Source organism: Oncorhynchus mykiss, chromosome 12 (assembly GCF_057628025.1).
Source record: "Oncorhynchus mykiss isolate SJ-2025 chromosome 12, ASM5762802v1, whole genome shotgun sequence".
NCBI lineage: Eukaryota > Metazoa > Chordata > Actinopteri > Salmoniformes > Salmonidae > Oncorhynchus > Oncorhynchus mykiss.
In genome coordinates, this window is record NC_143033.1 from 28114149 (window position 1) to 28141796 (window position 27648).

General features: G+C 40.3%; 3 protein-coding genes and 1 long non-coding RNA gene across 4 annotated transcripts in view; 1 reads left to right on the forward strand and 3 right to left on the reverse strand.

The window, feature by feature from the left end:
• tenm1 (teneurin transmembrane protein 1) overlaps window positions 1-3392 on the forward strand; it is a 136385-nt gene extending 132993 nt beyond the window's left edge. The window contains exon 31 of the mRNA XM_090191371.1: window positions 51-3392. Coding sequence (XP_090047497.1) covers window positions 51-806 — 756 coding nt within the window. The 3' untranslated portion in view covers window positions 807-3392. The remainder of the gene's footprint in view (window positions 1-50) is intronic.
• On the reverse strand, window positions 3393-9378 carry LOC118937652 (SH2 domain-containing protein 1A). Its single transcript, XM_036937296.2, has 3 exons — window positions 9159-9378; window positions 8658-8721; window positions 3393-3754 (listed from the first exon to the last, which is right to left on the reverse strand). The coding sequence occupies exons 1-3, from the start codon at window positions 9311-9313 to the stop codon at window positions 3623-3625; spliced, it is 351 nt and encodes a 116-aa protein (XP_036793191.1). The 5' UTR covers window positions 9314-9378; the 3' UTR covers window positions 3393-3622.
• Window positions 9379-11164: 1786 nt separating this feature from the next.
• On the reverse strand, window positions 11165-11794 carry LOC149979121 (type-2 angiotensin II receptor-like). The gene is made up of 2 exons (XM_090191372.1): window positions 11783-11794; window positions 11165-11668 (listed from the first exon to the last, which is right to left on the reverse strand). Exons 1-2 carry the CDS (start codon window positions 11792-11794, stop codon window positions 11165-11167), a joined length of 516 nt encoding a protein of 171 aa, XP_090047498.1.
• A 3268-nt stretch (window positions 11795-15062) lies between these two features.
• LOC149979122 (uncharacterized) overlaps window positions 15063-27648 on the reverse strand; it is a 34117-nt gene continuing 21531 nt past the window's right edge. Inside the window, exon 2 of the long non-coding RNA XR_016484969.1 lies at window positions 15063-15457. This is a non-coding gene — a long non-coding RNA (uncharacterized LOC149979122). The remainder of the gene's footprint in view (window positions 15458-27648) is intronic.

The following is a 27648-nucleotide window of genomic DNA, read 5'->3' on the forward strand; positions in this document are numbered from 1 at the left end:
ATAATCCTTATTATCATTAGATAACCATCCCATGTGTGTTTGTCTGTCAGGTTCTGTTGGGTATCCAGTGTGAGTTGCAGAAACACCTGAAGAACTTCATCTCTCTGGACCGGCTGCCTATGCGTAAGGTGAGTGGTCAGCTAGGGGCGTGGCATGGCCGGAGGCCCCGCTTCTCTGCCATCTCCTCCATCTTTGGTAAGGGCGTCAAGTTTTCCATCAGAGATAATGTCGTCACCACCGAAATCATTGGGGTGGCGAGCGAGGACAGCCGACGTGTGGCAGCAATCCTAAACCACGCGGTCTACCTCTCCGGCCTGCACTTCACGGTGGGCGGTCTGGACACTCACTACTTTATCAAGCCTGGCCTGTTGGAGGGGGACCTGGGAGTGGTCGGCCACACCGGAGTGGGTCGCGTCCTGGAAAACGGCATCAACATGACCGTGTCCCAGATGACGACAGTGGTGGGTGGGAGGACTAGGCGCTTCGCTGACATCCAGATGCAGCATGGGACTCTGTGCTTCAACATCCGCTACGGTGCCACAGAGGAAGAGGAGAGGGAGCATGTGCTGGAGGTGGCCCGGCAGAGGGCGGTGGAGCAGGCCTGGGTCATCGAGCAGAGGAGGCTGGAGGAAGGAGAGGAGGGCTCCAGGCTCTGGACAGAGGGGGAGAGGCAGCAGCTGCTCTCCACTGGACGGGTGCCCGGCTATGATGGCTACTTCGTGCTCTCCGTGGAGCAGTACCTGGAGCTCTCTGACAGTGCCAACAACATTCACTTCATGAGGCAAAGTGAAATAGGGAAGAGGTAACAGCGGCATCGTGCTTCACTACTGCCGTGGGTTCCCCTTCACCAAAGACAGTCTGTTTTTAGACATACAATGATTTGTTGTACTGTTTTTTCTAGAATGATGACGATAAAATAAGAAAAAGACAACTGCCTTTAAAAGTGACAAATGATGGTATTTTGTTTCACCTGTGTTTGGATTGTTTAGTTTTTTCTGAGAATGAGTTGATCATTTGAAGCTCTTGACTGTCTTTCATTTGAGTGATTTAGCTAGCTTCTGTAATTTGACCTACTTTGTAAACTGTTAGATATGCTGAATCTGAGATGAGACGCTATATCAAGTTCATTACCATATAATTCATCTTTATACATACTGTATGTATAACAGTGTTGTGAATTTCTCTCATTTCAGTTTATACAGTACATATCTCTCTGATCTTTTGAGAAATGGTAGTGACAGCTACAGTCTTCTTTTGTGACTACGAGACTCACTGGCATCGGGGATTGCTGCTTCCTGCGTATTTGAAGTTCTGGTGGTACAATGGAGTAGATTGTGTGGGTTTAGACACATTAAATTGTATATAGCAAGTGCTTTAGCGAGATACAAGTGCTTAACTTGATGTGTTGTTACTGATTATTAATCGTTAATCTTGTCAATAGAAGTGATCACTGGAGTTACACAGAGCAACGGGGAAAAGTATTCATGCTGAAAACCTGTACAGTATAGTTTACATTATTATATATATTATTTTTTTTTACAAATTGCTTATTGTAAAATATAATGTATTATCTGGGTGGAGCTTGTGCCTTTCTGCTCTTAAAAAACTTTGAAGGATGACAATTCAAAAAACTTCTTTCCATACCATGAAAAGTGTTATTATTTGTATAATTGATCTACTGGACTAGAATCCTTATGGAGTGGAGCTTGCAGGGCAGACTATAGTGGCCTATACAAAGTGCTAAATCATAGTGTAAATGCTGCAAATACCTCATATTGTAATTCACAGGTATTACATTCATTGTACCTTAATTATTCTGATGCCATTACAAGGCAATCCTTACCATACCCTGTTTAGAAAGCCCGAAGTGTCCCAGTAATAGAAATATCTGAGCTAGCAAGTCAATTAAATAAGACCTACCTGGTGAAATAAATACAAAATTGTCAGACGGTACAGAAGATAAGTCTCTGCTGCCACTGAGAAACCCAAACGTCATGAATTAGTAAGAATCAATCGTTTGCATGGTCAATTTTTTTTTTTAAAGATAAGCTTGTAAAAAAAATGTCCACACATGTTGGACAAGGCACACTTCAAGTTTACCAAGTGGATAGAAATATAGACTTTACATCCGGAGCAGGAAATCATAACAGGTTCAAAAGCAGCAAGAGAAGAGGACAAATTCACATTACGTGGCTGGCGAGCAAATGTGTGTACCAGTTACAGGTCGAATATAGTGGATACGGAGGAGGATTTTTCAAAAAGAAATGCACACAGAGAGTAGCTGTTTTCCACAAATAAAACGAATTGGAAACAATGTTTCAATATTTACATATTTTTTTTGGTGCCTAATTTACTGCAAAGTCACATTGTGTTACAGTATTAATCATTCCTATTCCTCTGTGAAAAGATTGTAGTGCTATATGCCTCTGTGTCTAGTATTCCACAGAAATTATCTGAGGAATTTCGACATCCGCTACCCTATCTTCACAACAGCTAAAATATTTTCAATGCCGCCCCAATTAAACAAGCCTTAGTAAAGCAATAGTTTATTCAGTCCTTTGAAAGATCTAAGAAACCTCCTTATTTCCTAAGACTGACTTTCAAGTCTGGGAATTCATTTTAATTATTTAATTTATGTTGATTAGAGTATGACATGTTTGGAACCGAAAAAGAGGGGTTTAAAAAGTAAAATGTTGTCCAGCCATCCACCCTCACGCATTAGCCACACACACAATTTGGTTGTATTGTTGTCAAGTAATTTTGTAATTGGGATCTGTATGGTTTGTGTGCAGACATTTGTTTTCTAAGCTTCTCATACGGAAATGAAACATTTAGCACTGTGGAAAAGTCTGAACCAAAAGCATGAAGTGCTGTTGGACGAAGCCAAACACCCTATATTCTGATATTCACTTTAATACTGTGAAGTTCATCAATATATCATTCTGTGCAACCTTATGTTGTTTTTTACTTTAATTCTCATTGGGTTGTATTGCAAAAAATCAATTGTATAAAACGTAGGCTATATGATATACTATATAACATATTTTGGGTAAATGAATTGATAGTACTCCCTATAATTGATAATTCTCTGCCCATTGGTGGTCAAATTGATGATACTGTCTTAGTTGGGTAACAGAGTCTGAGAGCGAAGATGATGAGATTGCCAAGATACATTTGTGATATACGGTATACTATGTAGACTGATGGTATGAAAACACTATTGCTTGACTGCATTTTCTACTCTGGGCTTTGACCAAGCGGCATGTATTTTCTGCAAGTGCTCCAGCAAGTGGGTGTAAATAATGAGAAATTAATATATTGGGTGTGGAAAGTTCATGTTCAAAACAAGGTACTTTGAAGGTTTGACTTTTAATAAATAAATGTGCAAATTCTTTGTCCGTATGTTTTGATGTTTATTTCATTGTATCATGAAATAATATGAGTACCACTGGTTTAAATTGAACGGGACATTAAAAAATAGTTAATCAAACAATGTGATTTAAACAATATACAAAAACAAAAAATAAATACACATAAATTATTTAATTTGAATCATTTCACAGTTCTTCAAACATATTGTTGTCAAAGTTTGTATCTTTGAAGAGGAGCCATCATCTCATGGCTACTGCAGGTCAGTGTGTTGGTTTTCAACTGGATAGAGGAGGGGCATCTCCAGGCCCTGGTTTGGTTTACCAAAGGCAGCTATCAGATTCCTTATCTTCCTGAATAATCGTGTCTCTACTCCAGGGTTTGTCTGAAACACAGAAACGCCTTATCTGTTCATTCAGGTCAAGTCAGGATATAGTTTCCTATTTCCAAAATAACTATAAGGTAATTTAGTAGACCAGTCAACCTGGAAAAAAGTGCTTGCATTTTTTGTTTGCTGCTACATGCTGTCATCCATGCTAGATCAAACAACAATTAATTTTTCCAGGTAAGTTCACTGTTCTCATTTACAGCAACAACCTGGGGAATAGTTACAGGGGAGAGGAGGGGGATGAAAGCACCAATTGTAAATTGGGGATTATTAGGTGACCATGATGGTATGAGGGCCAGATTGGGAATTTAGCCAGGACACCAGGGTGAACACACCTACTCTTACAATACAATGACCTCAGAGAGCTAGGACACCCGGTTAACATCCCAACCAGAAAGACAGGACCCTACTTAGGGCAGTGTCCCCAATCACATTATTTTTTTTTAGATCCAAAGAAAGAGTGTTTCCTACTAGCCCTCCAACACCACTTCCAGCAGCATCTGGTCTCCCATCCAGGGACTGAACAAGAGCAACCCTGCTTAGCTTCAGAAGCAAGCCAGCAGTGGGATGCAGGGTGGTATGCAATGGGGTGATAGATATAGTAAGGCCGGATAACGTGCTACGTATTATATACATTTTTACATCATGGAATTAGTCATATATTTATGTTCAGTAAATTTGGTCAGAATCTATCCTATTTGGCTGCTTAAAAATTACATTTCAGTTTCAATATCTCTGGCCCAGAAAGTCAAGATTCTTACAAGGTAAAGCTCTCCTGGTTCAGTGGGGTCTCTCGTAGTTTTCTCAGCGTGTATCTTTTGTTTGTGTTTAGTCCCATCCTTCAACTACCCTCAACCCCTCCCATCTATCTCCGAAGACCATTCAGTTTATATTTCTATTTGTCATATATTTTCAACTGTGCTGTAAAGTTTCACAAATGTTCTGAACCTACATCGCATTCGGAAAGTATTCTGACCCATTAACTTTTCCACATTTTGTTACGTTATTGGCTTATTCTAAAATTGACTAAATAAAACAAATTCTCAATCTACACACAATACCCTATAATGACAAAGTCAAAAACAGGTTTTTAAAAATGTTTGCAAATGTATTTAAAAAAAAACAGGAGTATTTTATTTACATAAGAATTCAGACCCTTTGCTATGAGACTCGAAATTGAGCTCTGGTGCATCCTGTATCCATTGATCATCCTTGAGATGTTTCTACAACTTCAAGTCCACCTGTGGTAAATTCAGTAGATTGAACATGATTTCAAAAAGCACACACCTGTCATATACAGTTGAAGTCAGAAGTGTACATACACTTAGGTTGGAGTCATTAAAACTCATTTTTCAACTACTCCACAAATTTCTTGTTAACAAACTATAGTTTTGGCAAGTCGGTTAGGACATCTACTTTGTGCATGACACAAGTTATTTTTCCAACAAATGTTTACAGACAGATTATTTCCACAATTCCAGTGGGTCAGACGTTTACATACACTAAGTTGACTGTGCCTTTAAACAGCTTGTAAAATTCCAGAAAATGATGTCCTGACTTTAGAAGCTTCTGATAGGCTAATTGACATCATTTGAGTCAATTGGAGGTGTACCTGTAGATGTATTTCAAGGCCTACCTTCTAACTCAGTGCCTCTTTGCTTGACATCATGGGAAAATTAAAAGAAATCAGCCAAGGCCTCGTAAAAAAAATGGTAGACCTCCACAAGTCTGGTTCATCCTTGGGAGCAATTTCCAAACTCCTGAAGGTACCACGTTCATCTGTACAAACAATAGTACGCAAGTATAAACACCATGGGACAATGCAACCATCATACCGCTCAGGAAGGAGATGTGTTCTGTCTCCTAGAGATGAAAGTACTTTGGTGCAAAAAGTGCAAATCAATCCCAGAACAACAGCAAAGGACCTTGTGAAGATGCTGGAGGAAACAGGTACAAAAGTATCTATATCCACAGTAAAACAAGTCCTATATCGACATAACCTGAAAAGCCGTAAGGCCACTGCTCCAAAATCACCATAAAAAAAGTCAGACTATGGTTTGCAACTGCACATGGGACAAAGATCATACTTTTTGGAGAAATGTCCTCTGGTCCGATGAAACAAAAATAGAACTGTTTGGCCATAATGACTATTGTTATGTTTGGAGGAAAATGGGGAGGCTTAGGCTTGCAAGCCAAAGAACACCATCCCAACCGTGAAGCACAGGGGTGGCAGCATCATGTTGTGGGGGTGCTTTTGCTGCAGGAGGGACTGGTGCACTTCACAAAATAGATGGCAGCATGAAGAAGGAAAATTATGTGGATATATTGAAGCAAAATCTCAAGACATCAGTCAGGAAGTTAAAGCTTGGTCGCAAATGGGTCTTCTAATTGGACAATTACCCCCCTATTTTGTAATCGGTATGGCAAAGTGGGTCGCGGACCTGCTTAGCAGCCGTGTCTGAGCTCAGTTTGGCAGCTGCGCAAGTGGGAGGGAGATGCCCGTGTGCTTTGCGTTTTACCTCATATTTTTTCTGCAGTTTTATTGTAGACCACTCGGCAACCCACACGCTGAAGCGCTGTCGTTCAGCAGCAGATGATGCGCCGTCAGCCACTCACTCACCTGCCATCACTCACCACTGTCATCAAATGAACTCAAGCTAGCCACCAGTTCTGACTGAACTCATACAGCGATATTTGATTTTATCTCTCTTGGTTTCATACAAACTTTGAAAAATAACGAGTGCCCACAATGGGTTTGGTGCAGGGAAGTGCTTTGGAATGAGTCTCTCAAAACTAACAAATTAAAACGAAACATCCTGACCAAACATCCACAGCATGACGGTAAACCCAGGGAGTTATTTCAGAACAGGGCACAATGATTCAGGAAACAGTGCTTCGACAGTAGAAAAGTAAGTCAGCTAGCAAGGCATTGTTGTCAGAAATAAGGGAGTACTATCGCTCATAGTACTATATGTGATTTTTCTCTTTCAAACATTCCCCTTGTACACAGCTAATAGCTAGCTAACGTTAGGCAAAGCAAGTTAGCTACTGTACTGATAGTGCAACTCTAAGTAACAGTACAGATGAAGATATAACATTCAGGCCTACTGTACATCTTACTGTAGAAATTACTGTTAAAAACAAGTTTAGGTTGGAACTGTTGCTGTTAAATTACAAGTAATACTTTTTATTCTGGAATAAACTGTTTGAAGCAAGATGCTTTTTGAGGCAAACACTCAACAGCAGGAAGCTGTCTCCTGCATGACTGAGAAAGCAGCAGATGTTCTGTTCCAGTTTGGCACCACAATCATATGCGAGTCAGAGTTCTCAAATCTAGCCAACTTAAAAAAACAAGTACAGAAACAGGGTTGCACTGTCAAAAAACTGAGCCCAGAATAGACATACTTGTTGATAACTTTAAACCATCATCTGTGTGATGTGATTAATCAATTTATTCCAGTTCAAAATAAAATGTATATATTTTATTGTAATAGCAATAGTTCCAACCTATACTTTTTTTCAACAATACTTTCTACAGTAAGATGTACAGAAGGCCTGAACATTTTTCATCTGTACAGTTTTTTTAATCAATTTGTATATTTGAGTTTAACCATAATATTTGTTGTAATATTTCTTCTGTCTTTTCTGGTGGATTAAACTGAAATTGCAAACAACTTTCTATGGCTTCTTTTAAAAATAGTGATATTTTGGAGATTATTTCTTTTTCAAATAACCGAAAGTGAGAGGCTAATCTGATTTTTAACAAAAATGTATATACATTTAACCTTTATTTAACTCGGCAAGTCAGTTAAGAACAAATTCTTATTTACAATGACGGCCAAACCCGGGCAACACTGGGCCAATTGTTCGAACCAGGTACTGCAGTGACGCCTCTTGCACTGACATGCAGTGTCTTAGACCACTGTGCCACTCGAAGGGCAAAAGGCCATTCTTGAACACGGGGTGAGCCATTCTTACTAATCTGCTAGAGCACCAGTTTGGTTTTAAGTATAGCTTTTGTATGACTGAAGCCTTTAGAGAGAGGTCTAATGCTTTAATATTTAATAATGTCTGCTCTCCGAATTCATATTCATTATATAAATAGGCCCGTTTAATTTTGTCTGGCTTTCCATTCTACATAAAATGTCATATATTTTGCTCATACAGTACCAGTCAAAAGTTTGGACACTCCTACACTACTCATTCAATGGTTTTTCTTTATTTTTACTGTTTTCCACATTGTATAATAATAGTGAAGACATCAAAACTATGAAATAACACATATGGAATCATGTAGTAACCAAAACATTTTTAAACAAATCAAAATATATTTCATATTTAAGATTCTTCAAAGTTGCCTCCCTTTGCCTTGATGACAGCTTTGCACACTTGGCATTCTTTGGCACACTTTTTTGGTTACTAAATGATTCCATATGTGTTATTTCATAGTTTTGATGTCTTCACTATTATTCTACAATGTAGAAAATAGTACAAATAAAGGAAAACCCTTGAATGAGTTGGTGTGTCCAAACTTTTGACTGGTACTGTATTTTTTTTTTAAAGTCGTTAGGTGTAGGCCAGGCCATAAGCATCTGGCCTAACTTCAATCATTGTTTGATCTAGCATGTATGAGAGCCTGTAACAAGTAGAAAATAAATTAAAAGCAAGCACTTTTTCCTGGTTGGTTGGTCTACTAAATATCAATAATACAATACCATTTTATAATTTTGTATCTAGTGTTTTGAGGCCATACCTCTTAAGGGATATGCTTTCTATAATTAGAATGTAAGAAAATGTGCTTGAATGTGCAGTATATTGTAGCAATTCATGTGTGTCCATGCAGTAATCTACTATTAACCAATGGCTATTGATAACATTACTGTTTCTTCTCTTTACTCACCTCAACTGTCCAGGACCCCTCATTGATTTGGAACATTCTGTAGGTGTAGACAACGTCTTTGCATCTTTTTGTGAAAATAACAGAAAAATGTCATTACAGCATTTCAATGCAGAGTTATTTTTTGTTTAATCGTACTGTAAATTACAGTCCAGTATTTATGTTATTCTATAGTTTGTGTAAATTGGAGTTAAATGAAATGGAACATCCAGTCTGTATGAGCATGAATCAGAAAGATGGAAACACAGGTGTGTGTCATACAAATATGCATGTCATATCATCTATCTGATGATTCATTCTGTAACATTGTTATCCATCGCCTTGCTGAGAAATTATTATTCTAAGTACATTTCCATCAGAACAGCATTGATGCAAATGTGAATTCATAGCATAAGTCAATCAAAATGGCAATAACTAAACCTACATGTTTAAAATATGTATGGTCACATGATGTTAGGTGGTCAAAAACATACAATGGATTAACAATACTGTTGAGGTACTCACAGAACACATAGGCAGTAGGTGTTGGGCAAACTCTCACTGTCTCGGAGTAGATAACTCCCATCTCTCCCCACTGCACCCAGGATCATCTCAGTAGTGGCCTTGCTGATAGCTCCGTGGTAAACAGAAACATGCTCTATGATACTGAAGCGTGACATTTCTTTGAATAACACTGACACACATTCAGTATGGTAGTATTTATGGTATGGTACCACCTACAGGAAATCATATCATTTCCTGAGAGGAAAGAAAAGATCACACAGCCTGTTGTCATATTAAAAGGGATACTTCACCCAAAGTACATATTGGGTTCCTTGCTCTGTAAGCAGTCAATGGACAAAGTATGACAGCAGTCCATGCTTTGGTTTAGTTTCCCTGGCAATTGTTAGCATTGTGGCACCAATCCCAATCAAGTCATGGGACCGATATTATAATTTTTTACACATCATGTTCAAATCATCCACTGTGACTTTGAGCTTTACAATCAATTTTAGATACTTTCAGATGATTTGGACATGATTCACGAAAAATGCTTATATCTGTCCCTTGACAGATACTGCCAGGGAAACTAAACCAAAGTATGGATCGCATTTTGCAATCTGGGTTAACTATCCCTTTAAGGTTATGCCACTGCAGGAAACAGTATTGAAGTATGAGTATTTAGACCTACATGTCACCTTAATTTGCATTGAACTTTTCTGTTTATTGTAAATTGTTATTGTCATATAATGTTCATATTAGCTGATAATATGATGGGTCTGGATGAGTTTTAATAACTAAAATAACAATTTGAAGCAAAAACTATGGAATTATCATCAAAGACAATTACGTTGCATCTGCGCTTCTCAAATCCAGCCACAGAGTGGCAGTAAAACAGAGCCTATATCAATGCTTGTTACTCAGTGTCTTCGTTGTCTCTATGATGGTTGCAAAAACAAATGTCAGGAGAAAAAAAAGGTTTGTTTTGATTGTATGGAAAAACAATGAAATGCATATTAAAATTGCTACACTGTGATACAAACTCTAGTCCCTGGCTTTCCCATGTTTGTTCAACTTGAGCATTGAACGGGGGTTTCGTTTTCACACCAAGAAGACAGCCAGACAGTTATATCATTGTGAATCATTGTATTCTTATTAGGGCTGGCACAATCACTGTATAATCATTTAACTGACATTTATGGACAATAACTGTGAAAGAAAAAAAGAAAAATCTCCATAATCATCTTCATACATTCATTTTCAGAGGGGGAGGGTGAGGGGGATGCAACTTCATTTTCAAGTAGATATAGTTTACACAATGGAAAGTTTCCATTTTTACATGAAGAGGAAAAGCTTCATACCCAAACGTTCAAAGTGGTCAAAACCATTTGTTTTTGAGATGGGGGTCACCAAAGCTGTGTTATAATATTTTTTTCAAAGATGCATTATGATACATAACAAGGTCCCAAAAAATGTTTTATGACAAGAATCGTGATCATTTGCATGATAATTAATTATATAATCGTCACAGCCCTATGATATTCAAATGAAGAATGTCTGGAAGACATAACTCATAGCGTATCCAGATAAGGGTTATACATTTGACACAATACAATGTTAATTATGGTTCAAGATAGACAAATTCTACAGTTTACAGTAAATGTTTGCATGTACCTTTTCTTGCCGTTTAGAAGGCTCTGTGTTGATTGACATATATAGTTTTGTTATGTATATACAATAAAACAACATATGCATCACATTATTTTAACTAGGACAAAAGTACATAGTTGTATATTTCACACACACTTAATATCACACTGGCCTATGAATCTCAGAAAACATTTTATCCAACACATATACTTTAGATGCCCTCTGTCCAGCCTACAGGGTGTCCCTGATTAGGAGAAGATGAGGGGGGGTCAACGTCCCCTGGAGACTAGGCCTGGGGGTGATCCTGGATGTCTGGGGTCAACTGTTACACATCTAACAGGAGTCCTCTCATAGTCCTGCCAAGTGATCCACTAGGGTCCCTACTGTGTTGTCCCAGAGTCTAGTGGCCCTGTATCTTTGATGTTGCTGGAGAAGGAGCTAAGCCTGGTCCTGATGGAGTCTCTCTTCTGACACAGCCTGGGGGCCTTCTCCTCATACAGCAGCCACAGCTGCTCCCAAAAGTGGATCCCCACAAAGCAGTAGAGTACAGGGTTGATGGCGCTGTTGAAGAAGCCCAGGCAGAGGGTGAAGGGCATCAGGGTGATGATGGCCTGGCGCACCCAACAGCTGTGCATCACCCCCAGGGTGCTCAGGACGTCCATGAAGGTCAGAAAATGGAAGGGGAACCAGCAGACAAAGAAGACCAGCACCACAGCCACTACCATCTTCATCACACGGTCCTTGTTGCTGGAGCTCTTTTCCAGGCTGGGCAGTGCCCCCAAGAGGTGCTTCCCGATGCAGCAGTAATAGCTGGCGATGACTGTGAAGGGTACCAAGAAGGCCAGAATGTTCTTTGTCAGGGCCAGGCTAGGGAACCAGTTTGTCTGGGTAGGTGGATATATGAGGGCACATGCCGAATCCGTAACTGTAAAATACAATGAGACAGTTGTTTTGGAAAGCATGGTAATAAATTGCTCAATGTTACATGCTGACCACACCACTTGCATCATGTGCGTGAGCGTTGCAAAATAAATGTACACATACATGTTATTCAATCATTGCATCACACTGTTCGTGCACGCCAGTGAGCGTCTGCATTGCCAAGCGCTAAAATAGAAGTCAGTTCTATTTGAGACGCTGAACGCGGTGCAAGTCCTGCCTCTCCCATCTCCTCATTGGTTTATAGAAGCAGATACTATCTCGTGCCATCTCCTCATTGGTTATACCCACGTGGGTGATTGAAAGATGAACTGAGGTTGGTCGGTCGTGGTAATACACCTATGAAAGTTAGATGCCAATCGCCATATAAAGTCCAAAGAAGAAAAAGCCTGGAAGGAGGAGAGATGACTAGAAACGATTCGGTTGACCGTTTTATGTGTGGATTAATTGTCGGAGTAGAGGACCATTTGCATTTCAGGTATGCCCGTTTACATGTATATCCCAGGACAAATTAGCTAGCAACAGCAAGCTAGCTAAATAGGACAAATTAGCTAACAACTGCAAGCTAGCTAGCTAAATTGCCATAAATGTTTAATGCTTTTCGACCTGTCCCCAAATTAATATAATTGGTTCCGAGTTTGTTTTGATATTTCAACCTGCGTGTCGTGATCGCGTTTGGTGTGGGGGGAAAAAAATAGATTTGCATATGATGGCGCACGCGCGTGTCCAGTCTGGGCGGAGGAGAACATGTGGTTGGTTATTTTAGAGGGCTCTGGGGGTTCTGGGGTTGACCATATTCCCCCCTCCAGGGTCCCTGTGCATGATAAACTCCCCTACAGGGGCTGGCCTATACAACCAGCTGTGCATGCTGTATAGCAAAGTAATGAGCATTACATAACATAGCATTGTGAACAATCTGAAAGTATTGTACAGGTATGTCATATATTTATAATGAACAAAAATATAAAAATGCAACATGCAATAATTTCAAAGATTTTACTGAGTTACAGTTCATATAAGGAAATAGTAAATTGAAATAAATTAATTAGGCCCTAATCTATGGATTTCACATGACTGGGCAGGGGTGCAGCCATAGGTGGGCCAGGGAGGGCATTGGCCCAGCCACTGGGGAGCCAGGCCCAGCCAATCAGAATGAGTTTTCCCACACAAAGGGGCTTTATTGCAAACAGAAATACCCCCCAGCACCCCCTCAGATGATCCTCCAGGTGAAGAAGCCGGGTATGAGACATCTGTAGCATTGTGTGGCAAAACTGCACATTTTAAAGTGGCCTTTTACTGTCCCCAGCACAAGGTGCACCTGTGTAATGACCATGCCGTTTAATTAACTTCTTGATATGCCACACCTAATCAGGTGGATGGTTTATCTTGGCAAAGGACAATGCTCACTAACAGGGATGTAAACAAATTTGTGCACAACATTTTAGAGAAATAAGCTTTTTGTGCATATAGAACATTTCTGGGATTTTTAATTTCGAGTCATGAAACATGTGGTCAACACTTTACATGTTGCGTTTATAATTTTGTTTGGTGTATATTTATTACATTGTGTGTATATATATATATATATATATATATATATATATATTTATTACATACCAAATACACTGAGTGTACAAAACATTAAGAACACCTTCATAATATTGAGTTGCCCACCCAATTGCCCTCAGAACAGCCTCAATTCACATGTTGACACCAACGTTTCCCACAGTCGTGTTAAGTTGGCTGGATGTCCTCTGGGTGGTGGACCATTCTTGATACACACAGGAAACAGTTGAGGGTGAAAAACTCAGCAGCGTTGAGGTTCTTGACACACTCAAACCGGTGCGTCTGGCACTTACTACCATACCCTGTTCAAAGGCACTTAATTATTTTGTCTTGACCATTCACCCATGTCTGAATTGTCTCAAGGCATAAAAATTCTTCTTTAACCTGTCACCTCCACTTCATCTACACTGATTGAAGTGGATTTAACAAGTGACATCAATAAGGGATCAAAGCTTTAACCTGGTCAGTCATGGAAAGAGTAGGTGTTCCTAATGTTTTGTACACTCGGTGTGCGTTGAAACTATAGTAATACAATTGGAGGGGATTTTGTAGCTGCAATTCATCACCAAATGTAAAATCTATTGTCACATTGGGTATAGAAAATCTAACGGTTGATCGTTTTCTTCTTTACATACTTTTGCTGTCTTATGTATAATTTGTTTTTAAAATGTTGACAACCATGAATGAATGTTATATGTTATATAAGTAAGAGTGTGATCAAAACTTGTGTGACAACAAAGTTTGGCAATATTTCAAACTTGTGAAAGGAGTTCATAGATGTTGTAACTTTAATGTGTTAGAGTTAATGTTTAAGTTTATTCTTTGAGCTGTATCTAAAGGTATTTCTTTAGATTTATTTGCATGTGTAATTGTATTGGGTTGTGTTGAATTACGCTTTTTGACTGCAAGTCCCAGAATGCCTTGCGAGAGGAATGAGTGATAACACGCCAATTATGTGCAGGTGCAGTGATTGTGGCTGACTTTCCGATAGCATCTTACCTGCATTGCTCTGTACCAAAACAAAGTTGTTAAATGTAACGTAAACAAGTATTCTTACTAAAAGAAGCTTTCGTATCAAACCCGACGTCCCGAGTCATTACTTTTAAGTTAGTTAATCTAAAAATAACAGAGTACAGTTCAGCTCTTGAAATGTAGAAAAAAGTGCAATATTCTCTGTAGGGTTATTTTCATATACCCTGCACTAATAATAAGAGGCTAATAACTTTCCCAGAGACATAATTTGTAATACTGATTAAATACAATTGTCCTAGTATCTCTGTAATTATATAATAATGTCACATTTTAATTATTCCCTCTGCACTATGATATGAATTACTTTTTTTCCAAGATTATCACACACACTCTATTTTTCAATTGCCAAATAGATACATTTTGTGTGACATCAGAAAAAATTTCAAAGCCACTATAACATTAAAAAAAAGTTGTACCTTAAATCCTCTCCTGTTCAGTGAAAGTTAGTCCCATTATGTGTTTGTGCCTGAACACTGGCTGTATGAAGACTTGGTTCTATGGTTTTTATGTTCTGACTGGCCCATAGGGAGTCATCCATGTTGATGAACGGGGAACTTGACCACGTGCCAGCAATGTGAGCCAGGCCAGGCATTCATCACTCCTCTATGTCCCACTCCCCTCTAAAAACAAGTTCAAGAGAATCTTACTGGGGGTGCAGAGTGGGTGGTGAAGGTAACAAGCATGTGAGTTGAAAATCCCACACATTATATAAAACAACAGCCAGAGAGATGTTCTCCTCAATTTGCAAAATACACAATAATGCATTTGCTGCTGATTTGATTTCCCTGAAAGAGGCCAATCCAGAAATGAACTGCATAATAAAGGATGATGACAATATCAAACCATCTTGATTGCAATTTGCCTCAAGTCATATTGATTGCATCTCAAATCAAATCAAAATTTTATTGGTCACATACACATGGTTAGCAGATGTTAATGCGAGTGTAGTGAAATGCTTGTGCTTCTAGACCTTCCTGTGACATCGGGTGGTGTAGGTGTCCTGGAGGGCAGGTAGTTTGCCCCCGGTGATGCGTTGTGCAGACCTCACTACCCTCTGGAGAGTCTTGCGTTTGTGGGCGGAGCAGTTGCCGTACCAGGCGGTGATATAGCCCGACAGGATGATCTCGATTGTGCATCTGTAAAAGTTTGTGAGTGTTTTGGTGACAAGCCAAATTTCTTCAGCCTCCTGAGGTTGAAGAGGCATTGTTTCTCATTCTTCACCACACTGTCTTTGTGGGAAGAAGGCAACACCATCTTGAGAGTGTTATGGTGTCAGAAGCTAAATAAAAATTACAGAAATTACAGCTCTGATATTACTGAAAATTAAGCATTATGATGATTTGATTTGTAACAACACACCAGAACCCTGTCAAGGGGAGCGGTAATTGGGCAAGGTGCTGCTAAACAAGATAATGTTGTACATGTCCGTAACTCCATGACACTGAGGTCTGGACCGGTAATAAAAATAAAATACAATAAAAAAAAGACATTGTACACAATAAAGAAAATCGATTACGGGTCAACATTTATATTGCTCAGTGTTTATCAAAGCTCAGAACGCCTATATTGTTTATCTGACAGTTCTAATCGCGCCTGCCTCTTTCCGAACGAGCGGAATCATGAACAGTGGTTTGGTCGTTATGTTCGCCTGCGTCCCCTGGATTTGCCTTTTATCAGCACATGTAACACTCTCTCAAACAACGAACTACCCCAGCTCGCAGTCGGCTCTAGTCTAGAGACGCTGCTGATGTCATGTCGAAACTTGACAGTTCATGCAGCTTTAGTATTCTGATCACAGGTCGTCTACTCTTGACACTTAGATGAGACTTCTGCTATCAGAATACGAAGATTGCATTGAAAAGTCGCTTTGTGGTCTGATTGTGTTCAGATATGTTTGACCACTTCAGGTGGTGGTCAGGACTCCTCCCACAAGTCTCCAGAAAACGTGTCTTTTGGGATCAAGATGTACCTTTTCATTGTAATGTTGGAGGAAAAACGTGTGTGTCAAGCCCTCACCTTAGTGTTTTCTTTATTATTTTGGTTAGGTCAGGGTGTGACATGGGTGATTATATGTTTCCCCTGTCTAGAGCTTTTGTATGTTTATGGGGTTATAACCAGTCTAGGGGTTTTGTATGTCTATGGTTGCCTGGATTGGTTCTCAATTAGAGGCAGCTGTTTATTGTTGTCTCTGATTGGGAACCATATTTAGGCAGCCATATTCCTTGAGTATTTTGTGGGTGATTATCTATGTCTATGGATGTTGCATGCTGTGTTGATAGCGGTCACGGTCGTGTTGTTATTTTGTTTGTTTAGTGTACTTCGTCTTACATTAAAAGAATGTATTCACATCATGCTGTGCTTTGGTCCTCCGATCCTTACTACTCCTCCTCGTTAGAGGAAGCACTATAAACATTGCACCCACTCAGAGAAGGGTAAGAAAATGGTTGGTTAAATAAAGATGTATAGTAGACCAATCAAACATGAAACCATGGAACAGAAATGTCTCCGTGTTGCAATAAACGGTATGAGGATGGAATGATGAAATGCTAGCAATTATTCATATACATCATTGAGTTAATAAAGTCGTATACACACATGGTATATTTTTTGGTTTCTTGAGTAAGGCAGCTCCAAAGTGCTGGTGTTTCAACCTAGCTCAGTGCTTTCTGTGGTGGTGGGGCGAGCCAGCAAAAAATAGGAGTATTGCGCCGTGATTGGCTCAGTGATCTGTCACTTACGGGGACACTACGTCATCTCAAAGTTTATGTCCTTAGTAAGGACAGACAACCAAAATTTCAGCCCTTTGGGTCCTGCCATAGAGTTATATTACAAGTGCCCTTCCAAGAAGGCTCAAGGTCATTGGCCACAGATAAAATGACAAATCACGTTATATGTACAGTACAGTAGCTTTGATTGGACTGATCATGTCAACATCTGTTAGGGAAGATTCAGAATTTGTTGGTAACATATGTAAGATGTTTTATATTCATCAAATGTGTGTAAGTTAATTCTCATCAGAATGGTATTTTTGTGTAATTCTGTGGTGAGGTTGCAGTTATCTGTTCTATGTCAAACTAAGTTGCCTGGGCCGCTGAGAGGGGAGAGGTCAAAGTGTCATCATGTGTAAACATATCTTTCACTCTCTACCTTTCCCATAGTGGGGAAAGGAAGGTTGCAGTGTCTGGAATCATTCTATGCTCCCTCTTATGTTGTTTCTATCTTAACCTATAGCCTCACCCTCCTCTCCGTGAGTTTGTCCAGGAGTTTGTATTTAGAGTGGGTTGTATCTAAATGACAATTTGATATATGCCTGTTGATATGGAGGATTGGTTTATGGTTCTGGGTTTGGGAAAGGAGACAAAGCTGAACGATGAGTTATGTCTATGCTGTCTGACTATGTGTGTCTTTGCTATTAAAGGAACTCAGTTGTATTGTAAGGGGGCTCTCAGAGGATTCACTGGGAGACACTAAATCAATCTGAGAGTCACAGGGTTGTGATAGAGCTCATATAATTAAAGATGGACTTTTATAACTAACTCTGACTTGTGTGTGTGGTTTGCTCCCATGATTTGGTAAATAGAGGAAATTTCCACGACACATCTTAGTTTCAAAGTTTTAGTTAGCAGTCATCATCATGAATCAAGTCGACAATCTACTGGCAAAACCTTTTTAATCCTTTTCATATGAAGAGAAAAAATTAAGAAAAAATTATAGATAAAACGTATCGGTGCTCTGATAGCAGATTACACAACAAGTTGGAAATTGCAAATTCAACAATGAGTCGCTTGGATGGAATCCGTGGCTAACTGCAAGCTGTACAAAGCAACCAGTAGCTTGCTATTCAATGGAGTGGCTGTGTGTTTTTTTCCCCCAGAGTTCCCACCATAAATCTAGAGAATGCCAGACTTTGATGACAAAACCACTGCGCATGTTCAAGAGAGGACATCACAAGCCATAGTGAGTCCAAAAATGTCTTGTGTGCTGCTGCATAAATTATGTAATATGCAAAGGAGATATGTATACTGTAGCTAAGAAAGTAATACTAATTGTATGTTCTGTAGTAAGCTGTTAGCAGCCCATGTGCCTCACCCTAATCAGTTGGTCTATTTTTACCTCTTAATTTTGCCTAACGTTACTTTTCTGACTCGGTGGTGCTGCTGACTCGGTGGTAGCCTATAACCTGTTTTTGTAAGAGGTTTGTAAGAGGTTTCATTGTCTGCTTATATGCCCTGTTTATTTATCCTACAGTTCTGACTTGGTGTACAGGAAAATACTGTAAGATCAGTCAGTGTTCTGCATTCTGTCGCTGTACATTTCAAAAGTGCTCAACACATAGTTATATTGGCTAAGTCCGTCGTCACTCGCTCATTAATGTCTTAATCAAAATTACGGAATGCCTCTTATCCGCTCATCGTTCCCTTACTTCAATTAGCTTTTGGAAAAGTAAATTGCCAAGGGGTTCACAGACTTTTTCAACCCTACACTCTGAATGTTTACACGGTGTGTTCAATTGAGACATGAAAACATAATTGTTTGTGTGTTATTAGTTTAAGCAGACTGTGTTTGTCTATTGTTGTGACATAGATAAAGTTCAGATGAAGATCAGATCAATTTATGCAGAAATCCAGTTAATTCCAAAGGGTTCACATACTTTTTCTTGCCACTGTACATGCTAAAATCGCCACTGCACATTAAAAGTGTGAAAGCAACAGTAAACACAGAAAAAAAGCACTCTCCACTGGCGGGAGTTAGGAGAGTGCAAGTGAAGAGCCGCGCCTATGGTGCGTCTTCGGCACGGTAATAATTCTTTTTTTAAATTATTATTATTTTACCCCAATTAGTAGTCTTGTCTTATCGCTGCAACTCCTGTACAGACTCGGGAGAGACGAAGGTCGAGAGCCATGTGTCCTCCGAAACAAAACCCAACCAGGCCACGCTGCTTCTTGACACAACACACATCCAACCCGGAAGCCAGCCACACCAATGTGTCAGAGGAAACACCGTACACCTGGCAACCTGGTCAGCATGCACTGCGTCCATCCTGCCACAGGAGTCGCTAGTGCGTGACGAGGATAACCCTGCCCTAACCCGGATGATGCTGGGCCAATTGTGCGCCGCCCCTTCGCAGAAGAGCCTGGGCTCACACCCAGAGTCTCTGGTGGCACAGCTAGCACTGCGATGCAGTGCCTTAGACCACTGTGCCACGCGGGAGGCCCACAATAATTCATTTTAACAACATATTCCAAATGCAAGCTTCATAAGTAAATTATACATTTCAGGCAATTGTTACATACCAAAATACCAGTAGGCCTACACTATATATACAAAAGCAAGTGGACACCCCTTCAAATTAGTGGGGTTGGCTATTTCAGCCAATGAAGTTGCTTACAGGAGTATAAAATTGAGCACACCGCCATGCAATCTCCATAGACAAACATTGGCAGTAGAATGGCCCGTACTGAAGAGCTCAGTGACTTTCAACGTGGCACTGTCATAGGATGCCACCTTTTTCAACAAGTCAGTTTGTCAAATTTCTGCCCTGCTATAGCTTCCCCAGTCAACTGTAAGTGCTGTTATTGTGAAGTGGAAATGGGTCAGCCGCAAAGTGGTATGCCACACAGGCTCACAGCAAGGGACCGCCGAGTGCTGAAGCGTGTCTGTCCTTATTTGTAACACCCAATATCAAGTTCCAAACTGCCTCTGGATGCAATGTCAGCACAATAACTGTCCTTCAGGAGCTTCATGAAATGGGCTTCCATTGCCGAGCAGCCACACACAAGCCTAAGATCACCATGTGCAATGCCAAGCGTCGGCTGGATTGGTGTAAAGCTCACCGCCATTGGACTATGGAGCAGTGGAAACGAGTTCTCTGGAGTGATTCACCATCTGGCAGTCCGATGGACAAATCTGGGTTTGGTGGATGCCTGGAGAACGCAACCTGCCCGAATGCATAGTGCCAACTGTAAAGTTTGGTGGAGAAGGAATAATGGTCTGGGGGCTGTTTTTCATGGTTTGGGATAGGCCCCTTAGTTCCAGTGAAGGGAAATCTTAACGCTACAGCATACAATGACATTCTAGACTATTCTGTGCTTCCAACTTCGTGGCAAGTGTTTGGGGATGGCCCTTTTCTGTTTCAGCATGACAGTGCCCCTGTGCACAAAGCGAGGTCCATACAGAAATGTTTTGTCGAAATCGGTGTGGAAGAACTTGACTGGCCTGCACAGATCCCTGACCTCAACCCCATTGAACACCTATGGAATTAATTGAAACACAGACTTTGAACCAGGCCTAATCATCCAACATCAGTGCCAGACCTCACTAATGCTCTTGTGGCTGAATGGAAGCAAGTCCCCGCAGCAATGTTCCAACATCTAGTGGAAAGACTACCCAGAAGAGTGGAGGCTGTTATATCAGCAAAGGAGGGGACCAACTCCATGTTAATGCCCATCATTTTTTTGTTTGATGAGCAGGTGCCACATACTTTTGGTCATGTAGTATATGCTAGTAATTGTTGCCCCATTGCTGGTTAGCTTGCAAAGTAGACAGTTCATTTCCTTGATCAACAAACACATTTTGAAGCTGCATATTTATTTATTATGGCAATCTTCTCTCCCTACAATGTGACATTTGCGCTGCACTCGATCCTATAACTGTGTTGATTGACAGTTTGTTGGTCCAATCTGAGTGCCAAGTGTGCATTTCACTAGCCAATCTGTTGCAGTTTTTTTTTGCAAGGGTGGTGCTACGGCTATTGTCTCAGGCTGCGTGTAGAGTAATCCCTGTAGACTGTGCCACAAAATGGGTGACAAAACAGTCAGTCTCAAGTCAAAGTCGTGTCCCGAGTCAAGTCTCAAGCTATTTTATTTTCTATCAAGTCGAGTCTCAAGTCATCAAATGTGTGACTCGAATCTACAACTCTAGCCAAACAAAAAAACGTTTTTCAAAATATTAGCTGAGGCCAACAAACACATTCCTCACACTCTAGGAATGCATTTCCTCCAATGTTATAATGAAAAGGTGCCTCTCGGTCCCAAAACACAAGTTTTTTGGAGACTTGTGGAAGGAGTGCTGATGTTGTATCCCACTGTATGCGCTTTCGATAGCCTGATTGAGTCCAGAGTGAGGAGAAATCCACACACAATGCATCCCTGACCACCTCTTGAAGTGGTCAGCCAGATCTGAACACAGGAACAAAGCGACTTTTGTGTCAAACCTGTCTTTTCAATGCGATCTTCTGATAGCAGAAGTCACATGTAAGTGTCAAGTGTAGACACGACCTCGGTCTTGTCTCGGTGTCGGATACTATTTGTGCACTGGCGAACTGTGGCTATTGGACCCAATGGAAAAAATCGTCCAACACTTTGTACCAAACTCAAAAATAAAGAAAAATAACAGAAGCATAGCATCACTTAACGCATCCAACTGAATCAAACAGGCCTGAGGCCAGGGCCAGCGTTATGGGTGAGCCTTAAGGGGCTTGGTCCACCCTAACTACTTGCCCGTCCAAATAAAATTTAAATATTGATATTTTCTTTGATCAAGATGCTTGATGAAAGATGCTTTCATCTCAGATAAATCATCCGATCGAGTGAAACAGTGCCCCCCTGTCTCAGTATGGGTAGACCATGTATCTGAGGCTGTCTGGACAAAAAGAGTATGGCATGTCATACTATTTCTGGCCAGACAGGATCAGATACATGTGCTACATATAGTAAGACAGAGGGGCGCTGTTAATAGTTTCAGCAGAGAGGAGGTGGTGAAGCGTGAGGTCTCACTGTCACCAAAAACTGTCCAGAATACACCAAAAACATTTTTATGGGCATTTTATTCCTGCCTTTGGGACAATGACGCCCATGGTTATTTTTTTATTTTTTTTATTTAATCTTTATTTAACCTTTATTTAACTAGGCAAGACAGTTAAGAACAAATTCTTATTTACAATGACGGCCTACCCCAGCCAAACCCTAACCCTATGTTAGGGCGGAACCATGAGCATCTTTTCATTATATACAGATCTTTGGTTTGAGCCTCTTGCGAATTGGAAAGGGAAGTTGGCTGGTGCACAGTGCACTGTTCGGATGCTGGCTTCCCGTAAAGTAAATGGATGTTTTGCCAAAATTAAATAATTACTGTGTCTAAATAAAATCATGAAAAATACTTCACTTCACAGAAGATCATTAGTTTTGTTGGGGAATAATCAGAATTGGTTGGTAACATAGGTAAGATGTTTTATATTCATCATATGTTTGTAAGTTACTTCTCATCAAGAATGTTATTTTGTATAATACTGTGGCAGGGTTGCAGTATCTGTTCTATGTCAAGACTAAGTTGCATGGGCCGCAGAGAGGGGAGAGGTCAAGGTGTCATCATGTGTAAACATATCTTTTGCTCTTTTGCTCCACTGTGTCTGTGTGCCAGTCACTCCCTACTTTTCCCATCGGGGAGAGGAGGATGGCAGTGTCTGGAATCATTCTCATGCTCCCTCTTATCTTAACCTATAGCCTCACTCTCCTGTCCGTGAGCTTGTCCAGGATTGGTTGTATTTAGAGTTGGTTGTATCTAAATGACAATTTGATATATGCCTGTTGATATGGAGGATTGGTTTATGTTTCTGGGTTTGAGTAGGGAGACAAAGCTGAACGATTTATTATGTCTATGCTGTCTGACTACGTGTGTTCTTTGCTATTAAAGGATCTCAGTTGCAATGTGTAAGGGGCTCTCAGAGAATTCATTGATAGACACTGAATTGATCTGAGAGTCACAGGGTTGTGATAGAGCTCATATAATTAAAGATGGACTTTGAGAACTAACTCTGACTTGTGTTGTGGTTTGCTCCCATGATTTGGTAAATAGAGGAAATTTCCACGACAGTTTCTTAAAAACAAAGCTGAGGATTGTTTCAAATCACAAGTGCGTAGGCCTATGCCTATTTAGAAAGCCAGCAATTTGGGCAGTGCATGTGGCAATTTTTTATTTAACTAGGCAAGTCAGTTAACCTAGGAACAATGAGTTAACTGCCTTGTTCAGGGGCAGAACTGCAGATATTTTACCTCGTCAGCTCAGAAATTCGATCTAGCAACCATTCAGTTACTGGCCCAGCGCTCTAATCAATGCCACCCCAAAGCTGATTGAGTTCTGGCTGTCAGTGAAAAGCATCTAAAATGTGTGAAGATAATTCGTCTTGAGTATCATTTAAAATGTTGCAACAAGAACGAATTGGTGTGTGGTGAAGATATGGCACACCTCTCTCCAGAATACATGCACTCAGCTCTCCAGAAATAAGCTGTCAGCTGTCTCTGGACAATTCTTGACACATTCATTGTGTGAATTTTTCGCCCTTTGATTGTATATTTTGTATCAATTCCTCATTACATATGTCACCAGTAGGCCTAGTAAATGTACCGTTAATCTTCCGTAATATGGTTACATACATTTCTGTTAATGCATATACATTGCATTCGGAAAATATTCAGAGCCCTTGACTTTTACCAATTTGTGACGTTACAGACTTATTCTAAAATGGAATCAATTCAAAAAATGTTTTCCTTATATATCTACACACAATACCCCATAATGACAAAGCAAAAACTGTTTTTTTGAAATGTTTGCAAATTTATTAAAAACAAAACTGAAAATACACATTTACATACAGCACCAGTCAAAATATGGTGCAAAGAAAGGTGTGGCTACTTTGAAGAATATAAAATATATTTTGATTTGTTTAAAACTGTTTGAGTTACTACATGATTCCATATTTGTTATTTCATAGTTTTTACAATGTAGAAAATAGTAAAAAATAATGAAAAACCCAGAATGAGTAGGTGTCCGTATTAAAAATAAAACTGAAATATCACATTTACATACAGTACCAGTCAAAGGTTTGGACACCTACTCATTCCAGGGTTTTTCCTGGATCAGTTAGCTCAGGATATTTTCTACATTGTACTGTAGAATAACCACCTCCATTCCTGCCATTTTTGAAAAAGATCGTGATACCTCACATCTCAAAATAGGGCTACTTAATGTTAGATCCCTCACTTCAAAGGCAGTTATAGTCAATGAACTAATCACTGATCATAATCTTGATGTGATTGGCCTGACTGAAACATGGCTTAAGCCTGATGAATTTACTGTGTTAAATGAGGCCTCACCTCCTGGTTACACTAGTGACCATATCCCCCGTGCATCCCGCAAAGGCGGAGGTGTTGCTAACATTTACGATAGCAAATTTCAATTTACAAAAAATAAATAAATGACGTTTTCGTCTTTTGAGCTTCTAGTCATGAAATCTATGCAGCCTACTCAATCACTTTTTATAGCTACTGTTCGCTTTCCTCACTGAGTTCCCTGAATTCCTATCGGATCTTGTAGTCATAGCAGATAATATTCACATTTTTGGTGATTTTAATTTTCAGATGGAAAAGTCCACAGACCCACTCCAAAAGGCTTTCGGAGCCATCATCGACTCAGTGGGTTTTGTCCAACATGTCTCTTGACCTACTCACTGTCACAGGCATACTCTGAACCTAGTTTTGTCCCATGGAATCAATGTTGTGGATCTTAATGTTTTTCCTCATAATCCTGGACTATCGGACCACCATTTTATTACATTTGTAATCGAAACAAATAATCTATAAATTGCTATAAATTCTCAGACAACACAAAGATTCCTTGATGCCCTTCCAGACTCCCTCTGCCTACCCAAGGACGTCAGAGGACAAAAATCAGTTAAGCACCTAACTGAGGAACTCAATTTAAAGTTCCGCAATACCCTAGATGCAGTTGCACCCCTAAAAACTAAAAATATTTCTCATAAGAAATTGGTATACAGAAAATACCCGAGCTCTGAAGCAAGCTTCCAGAAAATTTGAACGGAAATGGCGCCACACCAAACTAGAAGTCTTCCGACTAGCTTGGAAAGACGGTAACGTGCAGTATCGAAGAGCCCTCACTGCTGCTCGATCATCAAATTTTCCAACTTAATTGAGGAAAATAAGAACAATCCTAAATTTATTTTTGATACTGTCGCAAAGCTAACTAAAAAGCAACATTCCCCAAGTGAGGATGGCTTTCACTTCAGCAGTAATAAATTCATGAACTTCTTTGAGGAAAAGATCATGATCATTAGAAAGCAAATTACGGACTCCTCTTTAAGTCTGTGTATTCCTCCAAAGCTCAGTTGTCCTGAGTCTGCACAACTCTGCCAGGACCTAGGATCAAGAGAGACACTCAAGTGTTTTAGTACTATATCTCTTGACACAATGATGAAAATAATAATGTCCTCTAAACCTTCAAGCTGCATTCCTTGACCCTATTCCAACTAAACTACTGAAAGAGCTGCTTCCTGTGCTTGGCCCTCCTATGTTGAACATAATAAACGGCTCTCTATCCACCGTACCAAACTCACTAAAAGTGGCAGTAATAAAGCCTCTCTTGAAAAAGCCAAACCTTGACCCAGAAAATATTTTAAAACTATCGGACTATATCGAATCTTCCATTCCTCTCAAAACATTTTGAAAAAGCTGTTGTGCAGCAACTCACTGCCTTCCTGAAGACAAATAATGTATACGAAATGCTTCAGTCTGGTTTTAGACCCATCATAGCACTGAGACTGCACTTGTGAAGGTGGTAAATTACCTTTTAATGGCGTCAGACCAAGGCTCTGCATCTGTCCTCGTGCTCCTAGACCTTAGTGCTGCTTTTGATACCATCGATCACCACATTCTTTTGGAGAGATTGGAAACCCAAATTGGTCGACACGAACAAGTTCTGGCCTGGTTTAGATCTTATCTGTCAGAAAGATATCAGTTTGTCTCTGTGAATTGTTTGTCCTCTGACAAATCAACTGTAAATTTCGGTGTTCCTCAAGGTTCCGTTTTAGGACCACTATTGTTTTCACTATATATTTTACCTCTTGGGGATGTCATTCGAAGCCATTATGTTAACTTTCACTGCTATGCGGATGACACACAGCTGTACATTTCAATGAAACATGGTGAAGCCCCAAAATTGCCCTCGCAAGAAGCCTGTGTTTCAGACATAAGGAAGTGGATGGCTGCAAATGTTCTACTTTTAAACTGGGACAAAACAGAGATGCTTGTTTTAGGTCCCAAGAAACAAAGAAATCTTCTGTTGAATCTGACAATTAATCTTGATGGTTGTACAGTCGTCTCAAATAAAACTGTGAAGGTCCTCGACGTTACTCTGGACCCTAATCTCTCTTTTGACGAACATATCAAGACTGTTTCAAGGACAGCTTTTTTCCATCTACGTAACATTGAGAAAATCAGAAACTTTCTGTCCAAAAATTATGCAGAAAAATTCATCCATGCTTTTGTTACTTCTAGGTTAGACTACTGCAATGCTCTACTTTCCGGCTACCCGGATAAACACCAAATAAACTTCAGTTAGTGCTAAATACGGCTGCTAGAATCCTGACTAGAACCAATTTTTTTTTTTTTTACTGCTAACCTACAAAGCATTACATGGGCTTGCTCCTACCTATCTTTCTGATTTGGTCCTGCCGTACAATTATAGGGACAATTAGACGCAGGCCTCCTAATTGTCCCTGTAATTTCTAAGCAAACAGCTGGAGGCAGGGCTTTCTCCTACAGTGCTCCATTTTTATGGAATGGTCTGCCTACCCATGTGAGAGACGCAGACTCGGTCTCAACCTTTAGGTCTTTACTGAAGACTCATCTCTTCAGTGGGTCATATGATTGAGTGTAGTCTGGCCCAGGAGTGTGAAGGTGAACAGAAAGGCTCTGGAGCAACAAACCGCCCTTGCTGTCTCTGCCTGGCCGGTTCCCCTCTCTCCACTGGGATTCTCTGCCTCTAACCCTATTACAGGGGCTGAGTCACTGGCTTACTGATGCCCTTTCATGCCGTCCCTAGGAGGGGTGCGTCACTTGAGTGGGTTGAGTCACTGACGTGATCTTCCTGTCTGGGTTGGCGCCCCCCTAGGGTTGTGCCATGGCGGAGATCTTTGTGGGCTATACTCGGCCTTGTCTCAGGATGGTAAGTTAGTGGTTGAAGATATCCCTTAGTGGTGTGGGGGCTATGCCTTGACAAAGTGGGTGGGGTTATATCCTTCCTGATTGGCCCTATGGGGCCACAGTGTCTCCTGACCCCTCCTGTCTCAGCCTCCAGTGTTTATACACTGCAGTGGTTTGTGTCGGGGGGCTAGGGTCAGTTTGTTATATCTGGAGTACTTCTCCTGTCTTATCCGGTGTCCTGTGTGAATTTAAGTATGCTCTCTCTAATTCTCTCTTTCTTTTCTTTATCTTGGAGGACCTGAGCCCTAGGACCATGCCTCAGGACTGCCTGG